General features: G+C 38.2%; 2 protein-coding genes across 4 annotated transcripts in view; one reads left to right on the top strand and one right to left on the bottom strand.

Annotated features, from left to right (window-relative positions):
• The first annotated feature begins 97 nt into the window (after positions 1 to 97).
• LOC109072002 (protein FAM98A-like) lies at positions 98 to 6,333 on the top strand. The gene is made up of 8 exons (XM_042773964.1): positions 98 to 228; positions 968 to 1,116; positions 1,225 to 1,359; positions 1,663 to 1,847; positions 2,489 to 2,569; positions 2,684 to 2,800; positions 2,923 to 3,090; positions 4,986 to 6,333. The coding sequence occupies exons 1-8, from the start codon at positions 188 to 190 to the stop codon at positions 5,622 to 5,624; spliced, it is 1,515 nt and encodes a 504-aa protein (XP_042629898.1). The 5' UTR covers positions 98 to 187; the 3' UTR covers positions 5,625 to 6,333.
• The window catches only part of LOC109070463 (ras guanyl-releasing protein 3-like), a 34,430-nt gene continuing 21,208 nt past the window's right edge, over positions 6,331 to 19,552 (bottom strand). For all 3 annotated transcript variants that reach the window (XM_042773962.1, XM_042773961.1, XM_042773963.1), the window contains 13 exons: positions 19,363 to 19,494; positions 18,612 to 18,759; positions 17,730 to 17,903; positions 16,841 to 16,957; positions 15,724 to 15,999; positions 15,511 to 15,591; positions 14,931 to 15,044; positions 14,587 to 14,702; positions 13,350 to 13,497; positions 12,235 to 12,271; positions 11,797 to 11,946; positions 11,057 to 11,445; positions 6,331 to 9,724 (listed from right to left, as the gene is read on the bottom strand). In XM_042773962.1, the coding sequence (XP_042629896.1) occupies positions 9,716 to 9,724; positions 11,057 to 11,445; positions 11,797 to 11,946; positions 12,235 to 12,271; positions 13,350 to 13,497; positions 14,587 to 14,702; positions 14,931 to 15,044; positions 15,511 to 15,591; positions 15,724 to 15,999; positions 16,841 to 16,957; positions 17,730 to 17,903; positions 18,612 to 18,759; positions 19,363 to 19,494 (1,891 nt within the window). In that variant the 3' untranslated portion in view covers positions 6,331 to 9,715. The remainder of the gene's footprint in view (positions 9,725 to 11,056; positions 11,446 to 11,796; positions 11,947 to 12,234; positions 12,272 to 13,349; positions 13,498 to 14,586; positions 14,703 to 14,930; positions 15,045 to 15,510; positions 15,592 to 15,723; positions 16,000 to 16,840; positions 16,958 to 17,729; positions 17,904 to 18,611; positions 18,760 to 19,362; positions 19,495 to 19,552) is intronic.

The raw sequence follows: 19,552 nt of genomic DNA, 5'->3' as shown, positions 1-19,552 counted from the left end.
TTGTGAAGCCAAAAAAAAAAAAAAAAAAAAAAAAAAAAAAAAAAAAAAGTGAACGCAAGAACGGATAAAATGTTTCCGGCATGTTTCTGGTCGCCTACAGGAATTGCGAGGACCCCCAGTATCCTTCTACTCCATTATGCCAACCTAACGTTGCAGTCTTTACAGCTGCCAGAGAAAGTGCTTTACAATGGAGCTTACTGAAACTCTTGATTCTTTGGAGGACCTTGGGTAGGTGAATCATACCTCTCGTTGTTGTTATTTGTTTTGTTGTTGTTGCATTATTAGCCGTTTTTATTTTCGGTTTAACGGCATAAATCTGAGCTCGTGCACGCATGTTTTGGAACGCCGGTGTTCTGCGTGATCTGAGAAACAGAACCGCTTTCCCTGCTCTGAATTCATTTTTAATTCCCCGTGATTTGTTGTCTGTCATATTATATCAGAGCTGGGGATGTTGGCACACGTATTTGAGAGCATAGTCAATGAAGTGATTGGGCCGTGCAGCGTCAGCAGTGCTCAAAAATCTCAAATATCTCCTCCGCCATAAATAGCCTGAATCATTATGGCCTAAATGAGCACACCTCTGTCACCATATTCCCAGCTCCCGATGTGTCAGACGAGTTACACGATCATTAAACTCGTGGAGTGTTCTAGAATCAGTGAAGGACTGGTAGGGATGGGTCGTATTCGTGTGAGAATAAAGATCTTTAGATGTAATTGGTAAATTATTGGTAATGGTAATGCTATTTGAGGACCAGAACTAACTGTTGTATAATGTCGTATTTTCTTAATTGAAAGCGTTTAGATTTTAAATACATACCAGAGGTATGCTTAGATATTGCACTGTTGCAACATCAATGTGTCCCTTCACATCCACCTAAATAGCAGTGCAGGATGACCCAGAACCATATCGAAATGCAAGCATAAGCAAATAAACTGCTCAGAAAAGTGTGTTTGTGTGTGTTTGCAGATACCAGGGTCCTCTGCTCGAGAACAGAGCTCTTGAGACAGCTGTGACTGGTGGCGCTGCATCTCCAGAGTTCACTAAACTCTGTGCCTGGCTTGTGTCTGAGCTGAAGCTGTACTGCAGACTAGAGGAGAATGTGCAGGCGACCAACTGTGAGTGTGATCCTGCATATAAAATGTGACCTACGGGACCAAGGAAGTGTCAGTGAGAGAGTGAACTCTGGGTCTTGTCTGCGGTTTGTTTGGGTGTGGCTTGTGCAGGTCCGAGTGAGGCTGAGGGGTTTCAGCTGGAGATGAGTGGTCTTTTAGCTGAGCTGTGCTGTCCGTATCCTGCTCTCGTCACCGGAGAGGTCACCAAACGTCTGCTGAATGCAAACAACTCCCTTTTACTGCTAAGTATGTAAACAGAATCATGGAGTGTTGGTGAATTTCTAAACAAAGTTAACTAAAATAAATAAAAATATTAATTTCAACTTTTTTAGGCTAGATGCCAACGCAGCAGTTCTCGTTTTCTTTTCTTTTAACTTGATTTACTAAAACAAGTATAAATGACTTTAAAAATTAATATGAACTATATAGACACGAAAAAATGACTATAACAATGATTAAAAACTATTATAGTGTTTCAGTGGTAAAGTATCATTGTTTCAAGATCCTTTGACATCATTAATATTTTTCATACTCATACCATTCTTCCAGGCTTCTTGATCTCCGAGCTTGAGGCGTCTAGGATGATTCTGATAAACCAGCCCCAGAAGAAGGTGCAGGAGACAGGCGGCAGTGAAGTCTTCATGGAGCTGAAGAGCATCTGTATGGCTCTGGGCATGTCCAAACCTCCTGCCAACATCACCATGTTCCAGTTTTTCAGTGGTATTGAGAAAAAAGTGAGGTTTATGAACAGGCAGTTTATGTTAATGTAATAAATGTGTGCACACACATTGGATCACTAATGGATTTGTGCAGAAAACCACTGTGCTTTCACACCGGTGTTATTTTAGTATTATTCATATAATAATATAGTATTTATTAATATGTTGAATTAACTTTTACATTTAATGTTTTAGTTTTCATTTTAATTTGAGTTTTTGTCATTTTTAGTAGTTTACAAAAAAAAAATATATATTTATTTAGCTTTATCTTTAAACTTAATACATCATCTTAAACCTATTTTAAGTTAGTAAGGAAATGTGATTTTTGTTTGCATTTGTTTTTTATCTAATTTAATTGATTTCAGCTTTATTTCAATTAATGAAAACATTTTCACACTTCCAAGTCATGATTTTTTTATGTTTTTATGTATGATCATATTTAGATCCAATTCTAATTATTAACTGCTGTTACACATTCCATTTAGAAGAATCTAGATTAATCAGCATTAGAATGATGCACCTGTTGTGAAGCTTATGTAATATTGCATTAAAATCTTTTCTGTTCATGAGAATGCATGTGCATGTTTATTGGTGAATGAGAGTTGTTGATTGTTTGTACAGTAAGCTAGTAGGTTCTAATCAATTTTTTTCCACAGCTGAAGGAAGCTTTGTCCAAGGTCCCTCGCTCTCATATAGGAGAACCTCTACTGAAGAAACCACTGGGTCCTGTACATTGGGTAAGCTCTGGTTTTGATTTTAATCTTCTGAAAGCACTAAACTAAGCATTTTAAATTTGAACAGAGTTAAATTGCACATTTTAATTGGAAGTGTGTGTCGTTTTTTACCCCCAGGAGAAAATTGAAGCAATAAATCAAGCACTTGTGAATGAGTATGAAGTCAGAAGAAAGATGTTGCTAAAACGTCTGGATGTGACGGTGCAGTCTTTTGGCTGGTCAGAAAGAGCCAAGGTACTCGTTTTACTTCACGTATAACATAAAACAAAAAGTTTACACTGATTAAACTAAAAGACTGAATAAAAATGTGACATGGATTAAATTTTAAATCACTTTGACTTTGTAATTCTATGCAGACACATGTTGATAGACTTTCGAAAGTGTACCAGCCTCGTCGTGTGGTGCTGGCCACTAAATCCAAAGTGTCTGTGGCTCACCTGTTTGCTGCTAGAGAAGATTTATCAAAGATCTTGAGAACCAGCAGTGGTCACATCAGGGAGAAAACAGCCTGTGCCATTAACAAGGTGGGTTCATTTTGAATGTATTTTCACATTCTTTTAAACTTTATGTAATTTTTAATTGTAGCTGCACTATTTCAGAAGTTAGAAGTTGGTCTGATTTTCAGACGTTTTTGAAGGAAATCTCTTATGCTCACTAAGGCTGCATTTATATAAAAATACAGTAAAAACAGTAATATTGAGAAATATTATGATTGTAAATAACTGCTTTATTTTAATGTAATTTTCAGCAGTTTCACATGATGATAATATGCTGATTTAGTGTTTAAAAAAAAACAACAACTCCATTATCAATGTTTTGCAGCTTAATATTTTTGTGGAAACTGTGATGCATGTTGTTTTAGGGTTCTTTTGAAGAATAGAAAGTCCAAAAGAACAGCATTTATTTGAAATACTGTCACATTTAATCAGTTTATTTAGAGGTGTGCTATTATGCTTTTTCACTTTTTCAACTTTAGTTAGTCTGTAATGTAGATGTTTGAGCATAAAAAAAGGTCTTGAAGTTACAAAGCTCAAACTCCAATTCAAAACGACTCGTTTGGACTACAACGAATATTTTCTGGGATTTGTGATATCACACACGAATGGGATGAGACCTAGTTGAACTGCACTAGAGAAGGCAATGAGTGTTATCACTATGTCGGGGACGCGCTAGCTCTCCCAAGGTAGACGAACTTACAGTGGTTACAATCATCCGGGTTTAAATACCGCTCAAATTGATTTGATTTTGACACAATATTTACACTGAAGCTCGCAGCAGGCAGCTATGGTAAGAGGCATGACATTTCCCGACAAGGCGCCCGAGTGCTGCCAGTCACAACACACATTGGCCCAGCTAACCAATCACAGCACATTTCATATTTCAGAAGGCGGGCCTTCATTTGATACAGGAACTATTCAAGCCGTTCATGCCAGACTGGGGGGAGAGAGGTGTTGTAATATTGTACAGGTACATCTAAAGTTAGAATATCATGGAAATGTTCTTTATTTTTTGTAATTTAATTCAAAAAGGCAAACTTTCTTAAATTCTAGATTCATTGCACACAAACTGAAATATTTCAGTTTTTTGTTTTGTTTTAATTCTGTTGGTTACAATTATGGGAAAGACTACTGACTTGACAGTTGTCCAGAAGAGGATCATCGACACCCTCCACAAGGAGGGTAAGTCACAGAAGGTTATTGCTGAAAGGGCTTGCTGTTCACAGAGTGCTGTATTGAAATATATATTTATAGAAAGTTGACTGGATGGAAAAAGTGTGGTAGGAAAAGGTGCACAAGCAACAGGGATGACCAAAGCCTTGGGAAGATTGTCAGAAAAAGCCGATTCAAGAACTTGGGGGAGCTTCACAAGGAGTGGACTGAAGCCAGAGTCAGCGCATCAAGAGTCACCTCGCTCAGACATCTTCAGGAAATGGGCTACAGCTGTCACATTCCTAGAACCAAGCCACTCCTGAACCAGAAAAAAAAAACATAAAAAGCATCTCACCTGGGGTAAGGAGAAAAAGAACTGGACTGTTGCTCAGCGGTCCACAGTCCTTTTTTCAGATGAAAGTAAATTTTGCATTTCATTTGGAAATCAAGGTCTGGAGCCTGGAGGAAGACTGGAGAGGCACAGAATCCAGAGTTCATTGCAGAGTTTGTGTGCAATGAATCTAGAATATAAGAAAGTTTGCTTTTTTTGAATTAAATTACAAAAATTACTTTTCCATGATATTAAATTTTTTTTATATGTTCCTATAAAGTATGTGAAAAATTTGTTTTTCTAATAACATAGTATTAGAGCCTGTTGTAGTACAACCCCCAAAACAAAATCAAGACTTTGTAAAAGAGCATAATAGGACCCCTTTAAAAAAACGTAGTAATGTACATACCAGTGAATTAATTATTCTTGTGTTTATTAGGTCCGGATGGGTCGTGTTCCTGATCGAGGAGGGAGACCCAATGAGATTGAAGCCCCACCTCCAGAGATGCCCACTTGGCAGAAACGGCAAGATGGTCCACAAGGGGGCAGTGGAGGACAGTACTACTCTGGTGGTGGTGGTGGAGGAGGAGGAAGAGGTGGTGGAAGAGGTGGCTATGATCAGCAAGGAGGCCGTGGAGGTCATGAGAGAGGAGGAGGAGGTACCGGCAGAGGTGGGAGAGGAGACCACCGTGGAGGTAAAGCGCAGGGGAACTGGCAGGATAGCTCTGGTGGAGGTGGAGGTGGATACCAGGGCCATTACCAGGACAGTGGATATCGAGGAGGAGGCTACCAAGGAGGCCAGCAAGGACCAGGCTACCCAGGAGGAGGATATCAGGGTGGAGGTGGGAGTTACCAGCACGAAGGCTACTATCAAGATGGAGGACGAAACCAGGAGAGAGGAGGAAGGGGCGGGCGTGGGGGTAGAGGACGAGGAAGAGGAAGTGGGCAGGGAGGAGGATGGGGTGGAAGAGGTGGGCAAAATTTTAACCAAGGTGGGCAATTTGAGCAGTTCTTTCAGCAAGGTGGGCACCAGTATAACCAGGCCGGCTTTGGCCAGGGAAGACAGTTTACTAGCTGAAAAGAGACGGTTACTGCGATCTATAGCTTCAAAGAGGAGCTACAGTTCTCTGATGGTAGGAGACTGAGAGAGACACAGGCCTCTGAATGAGCGGATAGGTATAACATCTCATCATTCACATGGTGCCTGTGGAGTCTGCTTTACAGAGATCTCCTCTGAATGAACAATGTACTTCTGCATGTCTACGGTTGGTTTAAATTGTTCTGCTTCAGAGATACCATTTAAACTACTTCAGTTATTTGGAAGTGCGTGCTTGGGTTGCCAAAAAACTAGGATGAACTTTGTGTTGCTGGGTTTTTCTTCTTCCTTCCTCATTGATGATTGACATCGGTCCAGTCTACTGCCTGATCGCGCTGCCCCGACAATCTGACGAAGCCTTATACTAGGAAGTTATCAAACTTTTGTTATTCTATTTTTACTTAGGGAAATGTTACTTTAACATCATTAATTCTCAATGTCCATCCTATCAATTCATTGATCAGCACATGAAAATGTTTTTCTTCTTTTTCTTATCTCTCTCAGTGGGATTTTGTTAACATATGAGTAAAGGTCATGCTCATATGTGAATGTTCATTTGACTGTGTGGAAACCCTGAGATTGACTGACTGACATGATTGGAGCTTTTTGCTGTTTTGGGAAAGAATGGTTACAGTTCACCTTTACAGTGTGTGAAGGTTTATGAATGATTAAATACACCATAAAGAAAAGAGCTCACTGTCTTGGTGTATTTTATTTTATTAACAATTTTTAATCACAGAAAACTGATTATTTTCAAATTATGACAATTTCTTTCATTTTCTTGCATTACTTTACTGGCAATAAAATATCAGCAATTACAGTGACAAAAAGAACTAAATTAAATACAAGAATTCTACAGAAATTATGCAGATTCCTATGATGCAGTGTGATCGTGACATGCTTAGAAATACAGTGGCCACATGAGGGCGATAGACAGCAACTTATTTTTGTTTTCTATTGTAAAATGTGGCAAATCCTAAACATTTCTTAACATTCAACGTCACTTAATCACAGTTTTAAACCAGTCATCAACACAAACTAGAATTTTTTAAAGCCAAAAAAAGTTTGGATTAGTCTGTTATAAGGTAGTGTTATTGATGGTTTCCATGAACAAGTGAATTATAAGAGTGCAATGAAGGAATCATAAAACATTTCTACATATGTATTCAATTAATACGCTGCTTCTAGTTAAAACAGTTCATATCTATTTCCAGATATTTTGTCTTCAAAAATACACTATAAATACTTTTAATATAATACTTTTATGTGTTTTCAAGCTAAAGTTACATAAATGGTCTACAAATATTCCAGTCCAAGATGGTAAAAGTCCCTTGTTGTTTAATAATCGGTTTTATGGGTCAAGCTTATTTTCACTGGCAACCCTGAGATGCTGAGATGACCTGCTCACTGCACACAACCTTATTTCAGCATTGGAAAATCCTAACAATAATTAGAATGCTCTATTTTTTTTATATAGTGAAGCTCAGAAATTTTGTTAGGAAAAAAATGTGCAGTGAAAACCTTGGAAATAAGACATGTATGTTGATGTTCAAAATGTAGTAAATGTACACCTTTTCCTCATGTAGACCTGGCATCAACCAGAAACATTCATAAGACTATAATCAATACAGCAATGACAAGGTTGATCATTTTACAGCATTAATTATTGGCCATATCAACCGATGGCCCAGAAGTGGCAAGAGTCATCAGTTTTTCAATATACATCTCTTGATTTCGCAAACCTTATATTACGTAAAGATGTTTGCACAAGAAAATGTGTTAATATGGCAGCTGCTGCTCATAAGTCAAATAACGTGCGCTTGAATGATCATAACAACGCTTTTGCAGTAATTCTCACTTATCAATAAGTGAAAGACAACAGATGTATTAGAAATATCCAACAGGAGGTTCGGCTACTTTAAGGCTCTGAAAGTCATGCTTAAATGTTTAACTTTAAAGGGATAGTTAAGCCAAAAATCTGATTTAGAAAAAAGCAAATAATAAAAAAAAAGTAATAGATTATATTTTGAAGGATGTTGGCATCCAAACAGTCTTGGTATCCATTGACTTTCATTGTATGAAAAAAGAAAAAAAAAATTCTCAAAATGTTGCTGTAAGGTGATTAAACAATGACAGAATCATATTTTTTGGGTGAACTATCTCTTTCAGTAGTATGCTTGATATGCTGCATCAAAGCAAAATATTAAATTTAGCATATGCCTTTAACACCTCTCTTCTGATCTCTGACAATTTGAATGCTAACTAGCACTACAGATACACATGCCTCCTTTAATCAGCCATAAACAGATGAGAGCAGAATCATTAGCACAGCATTAGAATAATAATCTGATTCTGGCAACAGGTAAGTGCTTTCAGCACTACACATCAAGGCTTCAGATGACAGATATGGTTCTCAACTGCTTCAGGATATCATTAACATGAGCCACTGGCATCTAACATTAATTCTGTAATCATTTAATTCCTAGCATGTTGTTTCAAATCATATGACTTTCTTTTGTGAAGACTTCTTTTAAGATGCTTTCTTCCATACAATGAAAGTGAATGGGAACCAACAACAAGACAAATTTTTTTGTCAAAGCCGTCTTCATAAGCCTTCACTAGATTTTTTTGAGAGTAATAAATTAAAATTTAAACTGATATTCACTGAAAATCTTGCCTAACAGACATGGTCACCATTCACTTTCATTGTATGAAAATCCTTTTGTTTTCCACAATAAATACAACAAATAAACTCATTTTAGCTACGAAAGCCATGAGTAAATAATGACAGAATGTTCATTCTTTGGGCAACTGTCTCTTTAAATCTGCAATTGTGGTGCCAGAAGAGCATCTAATCCTATAGGCTCAAAGACCCACCATAATCACTGTTTGTCTTAGATGATCTGTTGATCCACCTGTGTGGTTTCTCTCTCTCTCTCTCACACACACACACACTCACTCACAAACACACACACACACACACAGTCTGCAAAAATGATCGTATGAGGCTTGTCCCATCTGAGCCTGTTGGGCTCTAACTGAGCGGAGATGTTTGGGTGTCCAACTTATTTCAGAACATACAGTATGGTGCTGGAGGACACTGTGTTGTCTTGGCGACAGACTATCGATGGACTCATCTGGTGCTTAGCAACAGAGGCCATATAAACACCTGGTCGATGGCACACCTGGGTCGGCAGAATTGAAGTCTTTGAATTCATATATATATATATATATATATATATATATATATATATATATATATATATATATATATAAAGATAATTTTGATCTTACATAGCTATCAATGTTGCTAAGCACTGTTGATGTAATGATGCATAAGGTCAGATGTTTCTTCATGGACTCTTGTCTGTCTTTTCTCAAGCACAGGAGACACAACTACGGTGCAAAACATGTGAGAAATAATCTTTGAAAGAGTGTAGGTGGTTTTTATAATTATATTTGGGGTAAAGGGTTTTAAAACTCGAAGTACCTTCCACTTATTCCACTTATTCCACAATTATAATGTGTTGCTGGGTAACACATAAATGAAGTTAGTGTTTTAATGTTCTATCATACATGCGTTCATATTAATCTTTCCCTCCGTTACATGTGCCAGTTCCACTTACGACTTCAGACAGCCTGAATATAACCTTCACATCCAGTGTGTCCTTTCTGAGTAGTGTTTTTAAAGAACGAAAATCAGAGTGTGCGTCGAAAACACGTCAACAGCATACCTTGAATACTCTTGCTCACACATCTATTATCACGCTGATGTATCCGTCTTGTCAGCTTCCAGTGATTCTTTTAGGTTTCCAACCTGTCTGTTACAGGACAGCACAGTGCAGTCACTCTCTGCTTAGTCCAAGACCTTTCCTTTGATGCAACCCTTCCCCCAGTTCAGTCAGCGGGTTGCCTGCTGCACCTCTTTTACTGTGGCTGTAGAAATAGTGGCCCTATTCCTGATCCACTGGAGGCATGAGACACCCCAGCATGCCCCCAAGAGCGGACAGCCCTCTGGGCCGTGGTCCTGACAGGCTCCAGGGTGTCCTGCATGGGCCCACAGAGCAGTCAAGTCAGCTGATCTGAAAACACACAGTGGAAGATAATGAGGACACATGACAGAGAACAATTTCAGTATGCTTTTGGGATTTTGGAGGGGGAAGTAATCAAACTCTGAACACTCTAGTAACAGGATAGCAACATGAAAAAAAATGTTTTTTTTTTTCAATCACCAGAAAATGAACTTTAAAAAAAAAAAAAATCTTAGATTTTTTTTTTGTTTGTTTTTTAGTTATTTAATTTTATTTTATGTTATATGTTTTATATTTTATATATCTGGCAATATGTCCATCAGTGTACACTACAATTAAAAAGTCTGAGGATAAAAAAAAAAAAAAAAAAAAAAAAACATTTTATTCAGCAAGGATGCATTAAATTGATCAAAAGTAAGACAGTAAAGAAATTAATAATATCACATTTTTATTTACAAAATCATTACTGTTCTTTTGAAATTATATTTATTAAACATTCTTGACACAAAATATGTCATGGTTTCCACAATAATATTAAACAGCACAAGTGTTTTCAACATTGATAAAATTCAGCTTTGCCATAAGAATGAATTACATTTTAAAATATATTATCATGTAAATATTTATATTTATTTATACATTTATATTTATTATATATTTATAAGAATCCACATCTGGAACATAAAAATAAATGATTATAATTATTACAATAATTATTATTATAAAAATAGTTTATATGAAGTATTGTGGTTTTATACGTCCACCTAAAAAGATTAAAAATGTTTAAGTAACTTAAACATGAATATTCATGAGCTAATCACCTAAAAAAAAAAAAAAAGGAATTCTGCACTGTAACGCTGACAGGTGCAACAACGGTTAAATCCCTGTGTCAAGTGACCCTGCTTTTTTAAAGCTTGTTCTACAAATGACATAGAGATCTGAATTTAACAAACACAGCAACACAATCCTGGTTTGACATATGCCTTTAATTTTAGCCCAAAACAAAGTGTCTGCCAGGTCCTAAAATAACAGCCTACTCAGGTTAGTGCTACTCCATAATTAGGCCCATCAGCATGAGTGCTGTGGTGCTCAGGGCTCTGCGGCCTCTGAAAAAGATTATCTCTAGAGTGACGAGAGAAGGGGCCAGACGGTGGAACCTTGGCGTTTCCATGGCAATGGTTGAGCAAAGTTTCATGAAAAGATGTTTCAGGGCCATGAGAGAGGCAGGAATTAAAAGACAGTGAAACAAGGGGGTGGTTTGTGGGATACACAAGGTCGTCTTGTTCAAACAAATCTGAGGACAACACACTGACTGCAGCTTTAAAAATAGTTACAGGATCATTTCTTCAGAATTCAAATGAGATGCTTTTCGCTCAATCGTACCTCAGAGGTCCTAGATTTGTTCATATGTTGTTCTGCGAGTCCATTCTGCTGTGAATCTTCACTGTGTTCATGTGAGCTCCTGCTGTTCCTCATCGCTGCCGAACTCTGTGTGTCGTTCTCCCAGCGAGCAAAGCCTTTGCTCTTGGATGCTTTGCGGTGTGGCCTGTACCTCATCTTGGGGAAGGTGTGTGACCCGCTGTCTGCAATGGCCACCCAGCCATTTTCGGACCACAGGGGTTCTGTCTGCGTGGCCTGACTGGTGGTGGCTCTCTGGAGCCGCACTGAGATGCGCTGAGCTGAACCGGTCATCAGGGTGATGGATTTTCCTTCCAGGTCAGAGCCTGACGATGGCGACACAGCAGGGAACGTAAACACCTCATCATCATCATCTGTGCAATAACAGGACAAGAGAATACAAGCAAAGGGAATTGGGAACTTGTTTGCAAAGAATATATCTTGATTTATGTTTAATCAATGACTGGCAAATAGTTGTTTTTTCAGTGAAACCATATGGTGATACTAACTTTCACATTAAATTATTATATATATATTTTTAATGGATGTAGAAAAGACGATATAGCAATTTCCAATGTTAAGTGCATGTTTGTGTGTGCTTGAGAGAGAGAGAGAGAGAGAGAGAGAGAGAGAGAGAGAGAGAGAGATCACACTCATCTATGCATTTTACTCTGTTTTACTCTGAGATAAGCAGATGGTGATGTACTGTACAGGTGTATTTTCACCTTTACAGGTGGGCAGATTGGGGCTGCTGGGTAAAGAGCTGTGTGTGAGCACTCCAGGAGACACATTGCCCAGTGATGTGGACCGAGGGAGACGTCGACACGCCAAAACCAGTAGCTCTCGACACTGTTTATGGCAGTTCACACCACAGTCTGAAAACAAGCAACAGAAAGTGTGCATTTACCTGGATATATAAATGACAATTGTACACAATAAAATAATTAAAATATATATATATATATATATATTTATCAAAATATTATGCACACATCCATGGGACCAATTTCTATTATTTTTTTAAATGTAATAAATACAATATATAAAGCCACTAATATCAACTAAATAAAAAGAGAAAAGAAACTAGTAATGATTTTACAAGATTAGTGCACTGCTCAATCATCAACATCTACTGTGATTTGCTCTATTTATTTATGTTTTACCTTTGCACTTGTATCCTTGTTTAATAATTCCCCAGAGCTGAAAACATGGACCACGGGGTGAAAAGGAAGGGCATGAAGACAACAAAATGGAGAGAGAGAAGCATGTAAGTAAATATGAATTGGGGAAAGAAGCAGCAGGTTCATGCTGTTTGAATTTATGGTTTTCTGTACACAGACCCATGAGTAATAAACAGGATACTTCCTCACATTGCACTCTTCCTGTGCAATACAGTGTGACAAGGTAGATCTCTCTCTCTCTGTGTGTGTATGTGTGTGTGTGTGTGTGTCTGAAAGTCTGTTTCAAAGAATGTGCGTGTTAACTCAGCGGATTCCTGTCTAACCATCTGTGTAAATACAGAACAATTTGAGCAGCAGTGACTATGACTGAACACTCACTGTAGTGTATACACTCACTCTATAGTTCATCAGCACAGAATGTTTAGTTCAGTGGCAACAGGAAAAGTGCTGCATTTACTAGGAAAGACATAATTTTGTACTTCTGTTTTATATATATAAAAAAAAATCCAGTGGTTTTATGTTTTGTTAAATAATCCAAAAACATCCTTCATTTATTCTTGTTGAAAAGTTTGGGGTCGGTAATACTTTTAATTTTTAATGTTTTAGATTAGACAGAAGTCTCTTATGCTCATCAAGGCATTTTTAAAGCATTCTCGCTAAACAAAAGTATAACATTTCTTTAAGAAAAATAAAAATGTGACTGACCCCAAACGTATTAATGGTGGTGCATTTCATTTTTTTTTAACGGTCAGCCACTTGGCCTGTAATGAGAATAGCAATACAATTTTTAACTTAACTAGCCAGAAATCTTGGGAGTGAGAAACAGCTAGACACCGTGGTTTTAAGGTTGGATTTAACCTTTAAACATCATCTGCATCGGTTATGTGATGTTGTGGTAAACTCAGGTCTTGCTAGGTATTCTTGTTTGCACACACATACACACGCAGTGCTGAAGCCCTCAGAAGATTTCTACTGAACTTCAGTGCCAGAGAGTATCTCTGCATAAATCTCTCAAACTACATTACCAGTTGTGCTGGTGTGAATGGAAATAAGTAAATTTAGTAGTTCTTTATGTGCCAAATAAAATCAGCTCTTACAAATCCAGCGCAGTGTTCACAAAATGTTGGCTTTAGGTAAGTCATCTCCTGGAAGTTGTGAATAAATCCAGGTCCCATCTTACACTGAAGCAGCGGGTTGGCACGCAGGAAATACGCCATCATCTCATCCTTACTGATCAATCCATCCCTGCACAAAAAGAGAGAGATCATCATGATATCCTCCAGCTCATAAAGCAGTATTTCTTTGCTTCCCGTGTCAAAACAGGTACGATATTTGAATAGAACCGTTAGTGTGAGTGCAAAAGGGGGGCAGCTGTGGCCTAATGGTTAGCGAATTGGACTTGTAACCAGAAGTCTCTGTGCTGGCAAGAGTTGTAGGTGGGTCGGGAGTGAATGAACAGCGCTCTCTTCCACCCTCAATGCCCACTGCTCTGGGTATGTGTTCACTTCTCACTGCTGTGTGTGTGCACTTGGATGGGTTAAATGCAGAGCACCAATTCCAAGTATGGGTTACCATACTTGGCAAATGTCACGACTTTCACTTTTTTCACTTTCAAGAGCTCAGGAGAAATGCATGCAGTCACATGCCAATAATGCGGTTTGAGCACTGAACAGCTAAGATGAACCACAGAGGACGCCTGGGGAATTTCTGAGTGTGTGAGAGAGTCTGTGTATGCCTGATGCTGTGCATCCTTCCCCGAGAGATGTGACCTTCAGCCTTTTGACAGTGCAGCAGGTAACCCACACTGAGCAGCTGCATGGCCTGAAGTGACTAATGACGCATTATACATGATGCATTTTTTCTAAAATAAAAATAAAAATAAAAATAAATACATAAATAAACTTTTGTGCATTCATCCAGTGGTACAGAAAGCATCAGGCTTAAAAAATTGCCGTATTTTCCCAAAACTAAAAAAAAAACACTGCACTTTAATGCTGTTTAAAAATTTATTATTTTTTGTTTAAATATTACATCATGGGTGTTGTTTTGTCGGCATGCCATGCTCTGCTCCATTTACAGCGATTAAACATGCTTACGAGTTTAGCATGGTTGAGAAGAACTCTTTGTGGAATTTCCAGACACACTAAATTGACCCTGTCAGAAATGAGATGAGTCCCTTCCAATATCATCGAGCACTTCTGAATCTCTGCCCAGGCTTACAAAGGATCAACAACACAGACTATGAGCTACTCTCACCAACAAACAGCATTAGCAGTTTGGCACTGCAGGGGCCTGTTACAAGAATCACACATTTCGCACGCTTTTTCTACTTACTGGTCTTTATCAAGCACGCAGAAGGAATCGAGGAAAGGGAAATTTGCAGCGATGCTCTCAAAGTCTTCCTGAGATATGTATCCGTCATGGTCATGGTCATAGTTACGAAAGACAGACTTCACATGCAATGAAAAACAGGAATACATACGTTTAATGAATGGGTTGCAATAAGCAAAAGCTAAATACACACATCTGTTAAATGTGCATTGATATAATCTACCATATAATCAAATTCATCTGATTAAACCATTCAGGAAATTAGAAATAGGCTTGACATAATCATAATATTCTGGTTTTATCAATATCATAAATGTCTGTGAGTATTGATGTTGACAACATCTTACATCCACAACTTTCCTGATGTGTTTGTTGACCACTGAGGGATCTGGTTTGGTGGTGACCCCAGAGGCCCAGTCAAGTGGAGCCAGAGGTTTGTTGGGTGTTGTGGGTGACGTGGGCTGCAGAAAAAACATGGATGTTATGAAATTAATTCTGTTCTGCGCTGATTTTTACAAGAGAAACCCTTTCCAGCAGAAATTCCTTAAGAGAGAGGAAGAAATCATATGTTACGATTACAGTTGTGAACACAATATCAAATGGGTTACTATATAAGAAAGGATCATCTTATGAAAATTTTCAATTAAATGACCAAAACGTTGAATTAGAGGCTATGAGTCATAACACTGCAATTCAAAGGATTTTAAAAAATAAGCAATTATTTTTCAATGCAAATCATTTTATAAATGTCATTTTATAAATGACATTATAAATGTCTTTACTGTCACTTTTTTTCTGACCAATTTAATGCATCCTTGCTAAATAAAAATATTAAATTAATAAAAAAAATAAAAATAAAAAAATTAGTATAAATTTCTGAACAGTAGTGAATGAGCAGAGCACGCATGGGCCGTATTTTCATCTTACCTGAGATTTAGGGTTACGGGGTTCTCTAAGCAGGGACAGCTCATATATTTCATCCTCTGTGTAGTACAGATCCAAGGACAGTTCACACAAAAAGACATAAAATCAAATTAAAGCCAATAATTTCCCTAAGTGGACGAAACCACTGTGATTCAGTGCTGTGGTGAGACTTTGATTGTGGAGATTTATGACTAGAGACGTGTGAGTAGAACTCACAGTGAGCAGGTAGATCAGGTCCATGTTGGGCTCCACCTGAGCCACAGCGCTCTGCAGGGACACCAGCTCATTAAAGGTAAGATACAGCTGCTGCATCTTCACAATGTTCACTTTCCCATCCTCCACCAAGTCCGGGAAGACCACGTGCACGGCGATCAGGTCCTTCAGGTGAACACCTAGGATTGGGATCTTAAACCCTTCGCTTTCACTGAATGCTTTGCGGTAAGCACAGTAATTGCCTTTTGACGAAACCAGCTCTGTCATTTCATTCCAGATCTGTCAATAGCATAGAAAATGACAGTTACTGAAATTAATCACCTCTTTCTGTTATATGTTCGAGATATCACACGTCTGACCACTCGCTTTTTTTTTTTCTTTTTAATTCATTTCTCATATACAGGGGCCTGAAATTACACTTAAATTAAAACTAAAATGTATTCACTAGCTAGGACCACACCACAAACAAGCTATGAAACAGTTAGTTGAACAGAGTGTTTGGGAAGAGTAGAAAGAGGATAAATGGGTAGAGGGAATGGGATGATGGTCAGGTTGATCAGGGCATCTAGAATTGATGGCTCAGAGAGACTCAGGGTGGGGGTACCGTCTCTATCATATATTTAGGCCAGACAATTAGGACCCCCCGATACAACCTGAAAGAAAGAAAATGTGTGATAAGGTTGGCTGAATGGATGAGAAAGGGAAGGAAGGGTGGGTTCGAGAGAAAGAAACAAACAGTACGGTATGAGGTGGCCCGATATATGGAGGTTTTGGGAAGTCAGGTGATCGTTTGGGGCGTGGCCCTGCTCCTGAACATCTGTTAACCAGCTAACTACATTTCATTTGCATTATATGACAAAACATCAAACCAAGTGACATCTGCATTGTGCAAAACCTTTGTACAACAATCTATACTTTTCTGAGCCATTTTTGACATACAGTACTTCTCTGGGGCCACTGTAAGATTATGTCTTATAAAATGTTTCCAACATCACATGAACTCCTTCAGCACTGGGAGCTGGCTTTCAATGACAGTTTGACTTTAGGGACAAGGGAGAGAGTAGTTTCTTAATCATTCTTAGAAAAAACTAAACAGCTGTTTTTGCAATGACTGTTGCACCTTGGTGACCTCTGGGCTGAGGTGAGAATGAGTTTCCTTCAACCGGGAAATAGAGCTATGACTCAGACCCCCGACCACAGCCATCAGTGTATTAAAGTTCTGCAGGTGGAGCAGTTTCTGAAAGAGACAGAAGATATATATAAACTGTCAGATAGATAGATAGATAGATAGATAGATAGATAGATAGATAGATAGATAGATAGATAGATAGATAGATTTGATCCATTAGTTCACATATAATCTAGGGCTTTTCATTTGCAGCATAATTACACAAGTGCTGGCTGATCTCATAAAAGCACAGCTCTCCTTTATTACTGGAGCTCCAGCAACTCAACAGCTCCACACTTAACATCTATTAGCTGACATGGATCATGCCCAGCAGGCCTTAAAACAGAGACTAAAAGCACAGGCTTCGTACTGAATGGATGCCTGGGTGCTCTTCACAATAGAGGCATTTCATACACCCCTGGCGGCGTGAGAGCAGGCAGGAGGCTCCCTCACAATCTTTCGCTGGCAGACATTTACATATCAAAGGGGCTGGAAATGTCATCTAGCTGCTTTCAGAATGCACTGACAGAAACTGGTTTGCTGGGTAAAGGGTCTCGCATTAGCGTAATCAACGGTACAGTCAGACAGCTTGTCACTTTAGTGTGTTACCCAGAATGCATGTTTATTTTCAAGATTACTGGCCTTTTACCATACTTAGTCTTTCGTAATGAGTAATTAAATCATTTTATGGGTTTCATCGCCTTGAAGTTGCATTTCCTGTAATTTGATTTTCTTTCAATTGATGTTTTATTTCTTACCCCTGTTTTATTACATATTATATTAATTCTTTAGGAATATTCCTACTTCTATAGGCAAGCTGAAGATACATGTATGTTCTTACCTGTGCGACATGGATGTATTTGTTGATGACCTCTGCTCTGTGCTGAGGGGTGAGTTTACTGAGAACCATCAGTTGAACCCACTGGGAGATCCCATTAAACAGTGCAATAGAGCGCTCTAATGTGGGGTTATCCACTAGACAGCCATGAATTACGTAACTCTGGTAATCTGTGAACTGAGAACATAAACATAAAGACACATTCATACTAGTTTTAGAGAGAAACAAAGTAAAAGCAGCGCTGCTACCAACAACAAAGTCAATCCTCTTTTGCAACCAGTGAATAAACGTGCTTAATTAAATGGTCAGTCTGATGTATTGTTGGAAGTGAATCAGTTTCATTCTAGTTAATCGGCTCGTCTTAAACAGTCTTGGGTTGGAAAGTTCGATTTTAGTGAATCGATTAGTCCTGAATAATCCCCTCTTTGTCTCTTATGCATTTAGCATTACATCACTTGCTCACCAATAGATCCTTTAGAATGTGAGCCCTTACTACTACTACTGCGGGGGAGTATATTTGCATGAAATTAAATTTTTTTGCTGAACTTTTCGTTTAAATGTCATGGTTTTCCAGAGCTTCTATCACATTATTTTTTCCAAAGTTAAGTACTGATTTAGAAGGGAGGAATGGATAAAGGAACAATGTTTGCTAACTAAAAAATACTTGAGTGTTGGCTGCTAAGAATAACAATGCAGGCCAATGGAAAAAATCATCAGAGCTGATAAGTGAACCAAAGTGTGTTCTCATATGCATAGACTTTTTTTCTTTCTATATCACAAAAACACACACACGCATTATCTTCACTGACGTAAGTCCCCTACAGCTGCCAGCCTTCCCAGGAGAAGGAAACACTCTATTTTTCCATTTCTGCTGTGCACACTAACCGATATCCTCCTGATGGACTTGTACTCTAAGAAGGTGAGGTGTTCGGCCAACTCAATGGGTTCCAGATGATCAAACAGCAGTGACGCTTTACCCTTCTTCACCTGTTTCTTTCGCTGAGTCAGTTTACGCATCCAGTCATATGAGGGGCTGAAGAGAAAAACACATTTTCACTGTTTTATGTTCATTCATAGTCTATTACTAAACAATACATAAAAAAAAAATCCAACCTTTCAGTATATATTCAGTAATATTCTCCAACAATATAACAGTATTAATTCAACATAATATTTAGAAAATGGATCTTCCTTTATATGTCACACTGTTGTCTCAGTAATGTCACAGCACAAACAATAATTTAGTTTAGGGTCACTAACCAAATATGACAAGACATTTGCCATAATCTCATAATATTATCATGAAATGATCTCATGAATTCTAATGTGTGAAATGTAAGATGCCTTTCAGTGTTAATTAGTGACAAAGTCTAAGCGACAGGTGGATAATGCTCTATGCAAACATTTCCACATAACCTGAATCAGTGATTAAAACACATGCTCATTAGTGTCAAGTTATGCCATAAAAGGCAACATTTGAATTTGTAACAAAGTATTTTCATCTCGACTAAACCGATGTGCATGATTAAAGCCAAACAGGTCAATAGTACTGACGCAGTCAATGATTGGCACACTGTGAGCAGATACACAACCATCAGAACCTGTGTGAGTGTTTGTGTGTTGTAACAACACTCACATTGTAGAAATGTCAAGTAGTTTAATGTGCTCGTCACCACCCAGCTGAGCGGCTGCATCTCGAAATTCTTCTGTAAGACGGATCAAACCCAGATCCAGATCAAACTCTGCAGGGAATTCAGCTATCCAGTACCTACACACACACACACACACACAACACAGGTTTGAAAGTTATAAATTACATTGAACTT

The sequence above is a fragment of the Cyprinus carpio genome, chromosome A17, assembly GCF_018340385.1.
Source record: "Cyprinus carpio isolate SPL01 chromosome A17, ASM1834038v1, whole genome shotgun sequence".
Taxonomy (NCBI): domain Eukaryota; kingdom Metazoa; phylum Chordata; class Actinopteri; order Cypriniformes; family Cyprinidae; genus Cyprinus; species Cyprinus carpio.
The sequence above is the reverse complement of the archived record's forward strand: the minus strand, read 5'-3'. Positions and strand labels throughout refer to the sequence as shown.